Source organism: Antennarius striatus, chromosome 14 (genome assembly GCF_040054535.1).
Source record: "Antennarius striatus isolate MH-2024 chromosome 14, ASM4005453v1, whole genome shotgun sequence".
Classification (NCBI taxonomy): domain Eukaryota; kingdom Metazoa; phylum Chordata; class Actinopteri; order Lophiiformes; family Antennariidae; genus Antennarius; species Antennarius striatus.
In genome coordinates, this window is record NC_090789.1 from 19983526 (window position 1) to 19994796 (window position 11271).

The 11271-nt window shown below is 43.9% G+C and overlaps 1 protein-coding gene across 3 annotated transcripts; it reads right to left on the reverse strand.

Annotated features, from left to right (window-relative positions):
* Positions 1 to 252: 252 nt before the first annotated feature.
* Positions 253 to 9404, reverse strand: LOC137607248 (uncharacterized). 3 transcript variants are annotated; one of them, XM_068332873.1, is made up of 9 exons: positions 9139 to 9404; positions 7514 to 7616; positions 7186 to 7299; positions 7042 to 7098; positions 6343 to 6480; positions 5141 to 5188; positions 4902 to 5015; positions 2311 to 2409; positions 253 to 2158 (listed from the first exon to the last, which is right to left on the reverse strand). In XM_068332873.1, the coding sequence occupies exons 2-9, from the start codon at positions 7607 to 7609 to the stop codon at positions 2045 to 2047; spliced, it is 780 nt and encodes a 259-aa protein (XP_068188974.1). In that variant the 5' UTR covers positions 7610 to 7616; positions 9139 to 9404; the 3' UTR covers positions 253 to 2044. The 3 variants fall into 3 exon arrangements, with proteins under 3 accessions (XP_068188974.1, XP_068188973.1, XP_068188975.1); XM_068332872.1 differs by having other exon boundaries at positions 253 to 2161; XM_068332874.1 differs by lacking the exon at positions 5141 to 5188 and having other exon boundaries at positions 253 to 2161.
* Positions 9405 to 11271: the final 1867 nt, after the last annotated feature.

An 11271-nucleotide genomic window follows, 5' to 3' on the forward strand; every position in this document is an offset into this window, starting at 1 on the left:
GTTCTCTGGTCTCCAGCCTGAAACATGGTGGACTGAGCTGGTGCTGCCCCCTACAGGGAGTCTGCAGCACAGCACACGTAATGTCAAACTTCAAAAATACCTCTTAAAACCTGTTGTCCCTCCTAAACTGAATCAATATATAAAGGGTTAAATTCAGACCCACATGGTTTGAGTGGACAAACGTGTCCTTCGCTCAGACGTTGATTAGTTAACAGTTTAGAGATCATTAACTACCTGAGGGAAGATGCTTTCCAGTAACTTTATTTCCATTATGATTGCATTGATCATACATTTATTTACATTTAATCATGCTGTCATGTGATCTCCACAGATAATTCACACTATTCAGTACAATAAATCAGTGTGATACACGTGTGAATAGGAAACACACTGCCTGTAACTAGGATTCAGGAACATTATGAATAATAATAAAAAACATAAGTTTAAACAATCAGCAACAGGAATAACATGAAGAAACACAAGAGAAAGAGCGTCTGATCCGTACAGAATAATAAATGTATTTGGGTGGCAGATCCTGCTGAACATGCTTCCTGTTTCCCAGGCCTCACAAACGATCATATTGTTTAGTTCTATCGGTATTGATCAGTGTGAATATTGGTGATGCTACTCACGGATCTCATTGCGTGTCTACACACTGATGGTGGGACGTCACTGATTGGAGTGAAGGCTGTGGACGTGCAAACGTTAAAACACTGCAAACACAGATGAGACGTGACCTCTCCAGTTGACTTGTGGGTAATGTAGTGAGACTCATATCAGAACGTAACTTCTCACCACAGATTCTCCCCTCAGATCACTCCAGACCATTAAAACCATGCCAACGGCAGCAGAAGTGTGTCGTGGGTATGATCTCAGTCATGTTGCCCCAGCTGGGACGTTTCTACCCTGATCTTCATGCTGTCATTAGGGTTGGTAAACAATGGGTTAACATCACTGTTTCCAAATCAACTCAAAGCTGAAAAAACCTTTTAAATCTTTTTTTTTCCCTAAAATTGGACCAAAACATGAGGTGCATTTTGACATTTCTTGACAAAAGATAATTTGTCAAGAAGGTTTAATCTCTACAAAGTTGTACTAATATACTGTATTAATAAAGTTGTTTCACATGGTTTATGAATAAAGATTAAAACCAATATCTGCATAAGAAGGATTTTCATCTACACCCCCAAAAGCTCTGCATGCTTCACCCTACTCCCCACTCCCTCATCATCCATCCCCCCCAGACGGTTAACAGTCCATCCGACCTGCATCTCCTCACGGCTGTAAAAACCTGCTGTGATCAGGTTAGCAAAGGTCATGTTATCATCTATGCTGAACTGATTTAACTTCAGCATACCCGTCTGTACTGCCTCTCGTTCTGACGTGTTGGATTCACATTCTACATCACAGACAACAGATCTGCTGCTTAACGGCTTCAACAGTCTCTAAAGACTCTCACGTTTCTAAATAGCATGAATCTAAAAAAAGCGACAACATTCATAAAAGCAACACGAAGCTTAACAGTCAAAAACGTTTGAGGCAAAATAGCGCTAGTTCTGTTGTTAGGCTACATAGTGGCAGGTTACATATGGACTGTGTTAATGAACATGAAAGTTGTGCACACATTTGTGAATACACCCTACCCCCCCGACTCTGTTCCTCGTAGTGACTATACTTATCTTAGTTGCCTTATTATATGAAGAACGAATCGACCACTAGACACCGATCCACACGGTGCTGGTCCAGGAGTGAACCCTGATCATGTGTTCATGTCATGTCAGACCTGAAGGAGCAGGATGACAACCTGCAAGTTCCTCTGGAAGTCTTGGTTTGTCTCGCTGTTCGAGGCCTTGAAAAATCTACTCAGGTTTGGGGGGGATAAAGGAGTCAAGAACGTTTCTAGGATATTGTTAATTTTCTTGACTATTTTGTTAATTACAGATAAACTACCTGACATATTGCCTTGTTCCACAGCAGTAACTCAAGAGAACCACCAGGGGGCTCTTTGGCCTGACATGACACCACACCACAGAGACAGAGTTCTTTAGACCAGCGGGTCTGGGGTCCCAGGCCTGATGGGCTCCACCTGGGGCTCAGTGGGCGGGGTAGAGATGTCCTCCACCTGCTCCGACTCTGCTCCAGTCACCACTACCGCCACCTGCTGGTAGAGCAGCAAGAGGTGAGCAGGAAGTGTGTGAGGTGTGAGGTGTGAGGCGTGAGGCGTGAGGTGTGAGGCGTGAGGTGTGAGGTGTGAGGTGTGAGGCGTGAGGTGTGAGGCGTGAGGTGTGAGGCGTGAGGCGTGAGGCGTACCTGAGATGTGTCGGCTGCAGCAGGAGAGGCGTGAACCACCTGCATGGCTGGAACAGGTGGGGGACGAGTCTGTGGATAGACAGGCCCCTGGCTGGGAGCCTGAGGACCCACACCCACACACACACACACACACACACACACACACACACACACACACACACACACACACACACACACACACACACACACACACACACACACACACACACACACACACACACACAACAGGTAACAGTCACACGTAACACACATGACAGAACATATTTATTATATTCATTTGTTCAGATTAATCAGATTAATCAGTGTTTCGTTACTGAATGAGTTCTAAACTTACTTTATAACTTAGTGAATAATTGTCTAATATAACAGAATAAATCAGCAGTTGGATCCAAATATATTTGTGTTTTCCACATTTTTACATGGTTTACCAGAATTGCGGTCAAATTTTTCATGAGCATCACATTGTAAACCTCTGGCAATGCATTATGGGAAGAATCTCCAAAGATTTGTGATCCAACCTGAGTAGCTTCAGGAGAAACAAACCAAAAACACCCCCAAAAACACCCCAAAAACACTCTAAAAACACCCTAAAAACACTATAAAACACCTCAAAAACACCCCAAAAACACTTTAAAAACACCTCAAAAACACCTCAAAAACACCTCAACAACGCCCCAAAAACACCACAAAAACCCCCACCAAACACCCCAAAAATACCTCAACAACACCCCCGAAACACTTTAAAAACACCTCAACACCACATCAAAAACACCCCCCTAACACTTTAAAAACACCTCTAAAACACTCTAAAAACACCCCCAAAACACCTCAACAACACCCCCAAAACACCCCAAAAACACCTCAACAACACCCCCAAAACACCCCAAAAACTCCTCGACAACACCCCCAAAACACCTCAAAAACACCCCCCAAACACTTTAAAAACACCTCAACAACACCCCCAAAACACCCCAAAAAAACCTCAACAACACCCCCAAAACACCACAAAAACCCCCACCAAACACCCCAAAAATACCTCAACAACACCCCCGAAACACTTTAAAAACACCTCAAAAACACCCCCAAAACACCCCAAAAACACTCTAGAAAACACCACGACAACACCCCCAAAACACCCCAAAAACACCTCAACAACACCCCCAAAACACCTCAAAAACACCCCCCAAACACTTTAAAAACACCTCAACAACACCCCCAAAACACCCCAAAAACACCTCAACAACACCCCCAAAACACCTCAAAAACACCCCCAAAACACCCCAAAAACACCTCAACAACACCCCCGAAACACTTTAAAAACACCTCTAAAACACTCTAAAAACACCCCCAAAACACCTCAACAACACCCCCAAAACACCCCCAAAAACTCCTCGACAACACCCCCAAAACACCTCAAAAACACCCCCCAAACACTTTAAAAACACCTCAACAACACCCCAAAAACACCTCAACAACACCCCCAAAACACCACAAAAACCCCCACAAAACACCCCAAAAATACCTCAACAACACCCCCGAAACACTTTAAAAACACCTCAAAAACACCCCCAAAACACCCCAAAAACACTCTAGAAAACACCTCGACAACACCCCCAAAACACCCCAAAAACACCTCAACAACACCCCCAAAACACCTCAAAAACACCCCCCAAACACTTTAAAAACACCTCAACAACACCCCCAAAACACCCCAAAAACACCTCAACAACACCCCCAAAACACCCCAAAAACACCTCAACAACACCCCCGAAACACTTTAAAAACACCTCAAAAACACTCTAGAAAACACCTCAACAACACCCCCAAAACACCTCAACAACACCCCCAAAACACCCCCAAAACACCTCGACAACACCCCCAAAACACCTCAAAAACACCCCCCAAACACTTTAAAAACACCTCAACAACACCCCCAAAACACTCTAAAAACACCTCAACAACACCCCCAAAAACACCTCAAAAACACCCCAAAAACTCCCCGTGTTGTTGGTGCCCAGCATTGAGGGGTGTATGTCCAAAGACTGTCTGTCTGTCTGTTGTACCCTGACTGATGTTATACTACTTTAGCTGCTCCTCAGAGGTCCATTGGTCAGTTGGTGACATCAGGGCTCACCTGGGTTCCCCCAGAGCTCACCTGGGTTCCTCCAGAGCTCACCTGGGTTCCCCCAGAGCTCACCTGGGTCCCTCCAGAGCTCACCTTGGTTCCTATAGAGCTCACCTGGGTTCCCCCAGAGCTCACCTGGTTCCCCCAGAGCTCACCCGGGTTCCTATAGAGCTCACCTGTGTTCATATAGAACTCACCTGGATGCCCCCAGAGCTCACCTGAATGCCCCCAGAGCTCACCTGGGTTCCTATCGAGCTCACCTGGGTTCCTATCGAGCTCACCTGGGTTCCCCCAGAGCTCACCTGGTTCCTCCAGAGCTCACCCAGGTTCCTCCAGAGCTCACCTGGTTCCTCCAGAGCTCACCTGGTTCCTCCAGAGCTCACCCAGGTTCCTATAGAGCTCACCCAGGTTCCTATAGAGCTCACCTGGGTTCCTCCAGAGCTCACCTGGTTCCTCCAGAGCTCACCTGGGTTCCTCCAGCAGCGAGGACGCTGAGCCCGAACAGCATGGCGGTGATGCAGATCAGCAGCTCCAGAACCAGGAAGATCACCAGCGTCCCCAGAACGCCGTCAATCAGCAGCTGTCAGAAACCCAACAGGGTTCAGAGTGAGGCGAAGTGAACCCCGTTTGTCTGGTGACACACCTGTTAGAACCTCTACAGGTGAGCTCATGCATCTATTGGTGGTAACAGAGTCCATCACTTACTTTACACTTTTGCTCGATCAGCCCGGTGCATTTCCTGAAACAATGTTGCTGCAGTGGACACAGAAACACGGAGGCTGCTTTTCACAACATGTTGTGTTACGTGTGAATTCATGTGATTCTATGAAGGGAAACGCACAGCTTTAGAGACCAATGGGTTAGGATTAGTTAAACCTGACTTCAATAAACTCTCTACTTATCTGCTCCTGAAAACACACTCGGTAGCTCATGAACTCTCCCCACATGGACAGTGTGAGGGTGAAACATGGCTGCCACACACTGCCTTCCCTAACTGTTGCACAGTTAAACCATTTCTGGGGGGCATATGTTCAAGTCCCATGTCTGAATGGGTTGGAAAAGATTTATAAATCATGATATTCTGTTTTTATTTTATACAACATGAAAATTACAATCGCACAATGCCCCAGTTCTAGATATCTGTCTCTGCTCAGTGTCACATTCACACGTTGTAGAAATGAATAAAAGTCGAACACAGATTTGAAAAGAGGAAAAAAATCAGAATCCAGGTTCATCTGTTGTTAAAAAGGTGCTAAATATTATGTAAGTATGTAAGACGTCTTAGATTCTTAGAACAAAATAAAAACAGTTTCAAATAGTTTGAACTTCTCGACGAATTAAAAAAGAAGTTTTTCTTTAGTATTAATTGACAGCGCCCCCTGCAGGACTGCGCCAGTACGAGCAGGTAAACCAGCCTGTGTGATGAGTTCCACCAACTGAAACAAGTCTTTTCACTACTTGGACTATGTTGGTGACCAACTTAGTGATGACGGCTGCACCTGTGGAACAGTCTGGACTGACTGGAACCAAACCAGCTACAACGGGATGAACTTGTGTTAGTTTGGGTTTGTTCAGATTTCTGTCCTGCAAACATTGTTTCATTCTTGCACCAGACAAGATTCACATCACCAGTCTGATCACTTTTAGCTCACTAGTGTGTTTTCTGGTAGCAAATCTGTGGTGTTTTCAGGCCTTTACTGTCAGTTCCAGTAACTCATGTTCACCATGAGGACGTCATCAGTGATCAGGCTCTGATGTAAGCTAATAGGGAGCCGGTGAAACACACATCTTTACACCAGAAAAGAGCTGTTACCATGGTAGCTGTTGTGCATTATGTCTGAACTCATAGGGTTCCATGGGAATAAACCTTTAACCTTATGGTGCTATACAGTGTTAAAGAACAATACCACGGCGTGTAACTCCAGCCTGCGGCAGTGTTCACAGTGGTAGGAGTCCTGGCGGTAGGGCAGGTGTTTGGACATCAGGCCCAGGGCCGCCGTCGTGAAAGCAGCACTAGCGAGGTGAAGCACCAACACACACTTCACCTGCAAACACAACCAACACCAACAATCAGACCAGTTCTTACAACCATTTCTTTCATACACTCTCCAAAATAAAGACAAACATACGTCAGGCTGTTGATGTGAAGAAACCGTCAGTCCTAGAACCACACAAACGAGACCCAGGAACAAACACACACATGGCAGACCAACAACGGTGGTTGTTTCCCTTTGAATGAGTTGCACTTGATTCACCCAGAGAGCGGAGACACCGTCTGGGCGGTGATGCTGGGACCGTCCTGTGTGTGGTTGGTAGATGACAGTGTAGGAAACTACCATAGATTCTTATTGTTTGGACCGTCTTCAAAATGTTACGAAAATTTTTGCGTCTCATATTCAGCCAATTATCTGAATCAAGGTCATGGGTTTATACTGGAGCGTATCCCAGCTGACATGGGGTGGGGGGTGGGGTAGAACCTGAGTCAGTCCTAACTTGTTTGCCAAATGCAATCATTGTAGAAACCAGGCAGACTTTGCAGCTGAATAGTGTAACTAAGCAAGATGCTCCAGAAAGCACCAAAGAACTCTGGAAAGATCCAGACTCACCCAAAAAAGAGTAGGTCGCCTCCCGCTGTGGACCAACACCGAACCTGACAGGGTCACCTGAGGGATTACAGCTCAGTTTGTAAAAATGCTGAAGCTCATCAGTTTTACAACAATACAAGAACCAGAACTGGTCCAACAACAGACCTGTATGACAACGATCAGGAACAGAGCCACATCTCCAGTGAAGTGGACTTCATGGATCCGGAGCACAGAGGCGCTCAGACACAGAATCAAAGCCCCGATGACAATCTGGATGGACTGTGGGGAAACGACAAGGAGGTGTGATGACCAAACATCCAGAGTCCCTAAAGCTAATATTTGTTCTTTCTTTCGTTATTTATGCTGGATTACAAGAGAATCTGATATCAAAGGTGTTGGTTTGTGCGGCCCAGAAACGCCCACAAACCACATGTTTAATCACTGACAGGATGTGTGTAATTGCTTTGCTTTACAAACTGGATGGTTTAGTCACCCCCAGGGTCTTTGGCTCCATCCGGAGGTGAGACTGCAGTTGGGTCGGGGACAGATTCCCAACTACAGTCACGGGTTCTTTGACTTGATGGGCCATCTTTCTGCTGAAGGACGAAGGACAAGTTAGCAGTTTATCCAAAGTGTTCAGACAAGGGTTAAAGTCCATCATTACAACGTCCACAAACTGATTCAGTCCAGTTCAATGTGTTAATGCAGCATAAGATACCAGAACCCTCCACATGAAGAGTCAGGCTAGAGCCAGACCCACTCTTTATTCTACAGGAACCCAACAGTCCCCCATGAGAAAGCCCCTTGTGACGGTGGAGAGGTAAAACTGCCCACAGAGGGGTGGTCTTCTGCTCGGGAGAAATCAGGGGATAGACTGAGAGAAAAGAGGACAGAGTTGGCAAAAAGATGGGTTGAGTAAGAAAGAGAGAGAGACAGGAACACAGACATGAGACACCCTCGTAACATCTATCAAAGTAGAAAATAATAGCGTTTGTGGTTGTTTTAATACCCACTACAATGCTAACCTGCAGGATGATAAAGCACAAAGACTCTGGGAGACAAGTCAAGTTGAGCTGATGAGACATGAATGTGTAGAGAAGAGGGAGAGGATGGGTCTGAGGTCACAGCATGGCTCTTCTAGCAGGATGGAACACCATCAGTTGTGCTAGAAGGCAAAAGTGATCAACCATGGCCTGGAGACTAGACTACATCCTACGAGAACTCTGGATGTCCAACTAGTCTGTGTGGTTCAATGAACCTCACTTGTGTTGTTCCTGATGCTAATCTCCTGCGTTCAGTTAAACAGAGACCAACATCTACATCTAATCTTTTTAGTCTCATCACATATTATTATCTGGAAGCTCAAACCTCAGCAAGACTCTAGACTCTCTCCAGAGCCTCTCACTCTTTGTAGTCACTAAAAGTTCACATTTACACCCAGATCCTGGTCTCTGAGGCTACATTTGGGTAAAACACAGTGAAACAGACAAACTATCAATGAATACAGAAAAATAACATCAAACACCAGTTCGGACGTTAACTTGTTCACAACGTTTAGTCAGAGTTAAGATGGACTGAACTACTGCATTGTGGGAAATGTAGTTTTTGGTTAAAGCACACTTTTGAACAATTCCTTATTAGATACTCTGACCTTTTTATGCCCCGCGGGCCACATTAAATGATGTGGAGGGCCACATTTGGCCCCCGGGCCTTGGGTTTGACACATGACCTCCACAGTGACAGTCAATGACAACACGTGATCAGTGGTTTCACACGTGTGTTATTGGTGTGTCTGATGGATCCTCCCGTAAATATCTTATGAAGACAGAGGACACAAGATGGCAGCCCCCCCACCCCCCAGCCTTAACACCAGTATTATTCGCAGCCTTTAACGGGGGTGACGTCATCCTCTGATACTTCTTCCAAATCCCAAACATAAATGACACAGGATTACATCCCATCACCGTTACCGGTAGATCACAGGATAACGGTGTCTGCCCCCCCCCCCTTCAGGACCGGTCCTCCTCCGGGACGGGGGTCCGGGACCGATGACGTCCCTGTTCGCCCGGTTCCTCGTTCGCCCTGCCGGTACCGAGGCGGTCAGACGGCGGGTCTTACCGTGGGGGGGTCGTGTCCGCTCGGTGGAGGGGGGGCTGTGGATGCTGTGGATGCTGTGGAGCCGATCCGCAGCCGGAGGGTGTGGAGGCACTGCGGCGCACTGCGGGTTCTGATGCGGGCCGGACTGCACCAGTGGGGGCGCGGAACACCCCCGACCGGACACCAGGCTTTAACTAAGGTGTGAGACACGTGACCAGGCGGGTCCTCCGATGATGCTCTGCAGATGCGGGGGGGGTGTCTCTGAGGGTTTATGCTCAATGTTTTTCTCAATGTTTGAATTCTTTGAGACGTAGTCATTCAGTAGAACACCTGTTATCTAATTGGACGCCTCTGGTCACGTGATGTTACACAAAGGTTTTTTTAGAGTTGAACTTTCTTGAAGACAGACTTTGTCTCATGTCTTTGACAGCAGAGCCGTTTGTTCTGGATCGTTTTCAGTCAAGACATCAGTTTAACATCAGTTTGTCTCAAGCAGACATTTCATGTCATTTAATTAAAGTCATCTAATGTCATTTCATGTCATTTCATGTCATTTAATGTCATCTAATGTCATTTCATGTCATTTCATGTCATTTAATTAATGACATTTCATGTCATTTAATGACATTTCATGTCATTTAATGTCATTTCATGTCATTTAATTAATGTAATTTAATGTCCTTTCATGTCATTTTATTTCATGTCATTCCATTTCTGGATCCTCATGTCTGAAACACAACTCTGACAGTTTGAATATCGTTTGCTGGATTTCTCATGACAGCCTCGAGCTCCCCCATGTGGTAGAGTAGAGTTACTACATCATTAGATGAACGATGTAGTAACTCTATTTACCACATGGGTCCACAGACCGATCTTAAATTTCACAAATAATGTGTGTAATTAAATAATACATCCCTACGTTTTGTATGGCTGTCTTGTACAAAGTTATTTACGTTCAACATGTTAATTATATAAATGTTTTAGGCTGCATTATTGGTAAAAAAAAAAAAAGTAAAGAATATCAATTGTACAGTGCACATAAATAATGTATTTTTTACTAGTATACATACTCACAAAAACACAATACAATACAAAAACAAGACTTTAATTTAAAATGTAATCATTCTGATTCCATTTTTTCCCATTTATTTTAACTCCATGTATAAAATTTTGCACATGGTCCTGTTGGAAATTTCTGGAGGTATCTTTGAGGCTCCTCTTTGAATGTCCCACCGCGTGTTTTTGTTTCATTAAACAGTCACTAGTAATCATGATATGATGACCAATCAGGCAGAGACAAATATAAATATGACTAGAGTGAAGAAAAGATTGTTTCTAGAACAATAACCCCCGTCTATTATTCATTTCGGTAACACTTTATTTTAAGGTACACCTATTCACCATTAATTAGTTGCTTATTAACATGCAAATTAGTAACATATTGGCTCTTAATTAGTCATTATTAAGTACTTATAAATGCCTTGTTCTGCATGGCCTTATTAAACAACCAGTAAGCGGTTTAATAAATGAGGTATTTGTACTTGTGCTGTCTTTGTTATCCTACCACTGAAATAGAGGGAACCTACTGTATAGATAGATCCAATTTTCAAAGATGTAACCCATCACTTGTTTATTGCAGTAGTTATGTGCTATAACATATTAACTAATTGTGAAAAGGAGGCAACTTTAGATTAGGGAACATGTGTTGGTTAATAAGTTTTCAACTATTAGTGAATTAGTAATGATGAAGATGTAACTTTAGTATGAGGAACATATTCTAAGTAACAAAGACTTAATTTACAGTTATTTGGACACTTAATATTTGTAATTTTGTGTTTTGTTATGTTCATTAAGTGGTATTAAGGGAGAATAACTATTCTTGGGGTACTACCACCTTATTAAGTCCATACTAAGCAAAGATTATTGAGATCGTAATTCATATACAACAAATTCCTTACTTAATACTAATAAGCAAGAATTCTGAGGTTATTGAGGGAAGACTCTTAGTTAATGGCTTACTGGTTGTTTAATAAGGCCATGCAGAACAAGGCTTTAATAAGTACTTAATAATGACTAATTAAGAGCCAATAAGTTACTAATTTGCATGTTAATAAGCAACTAATTAATGGTGAATAGGTGTATCTTAAAATAAAG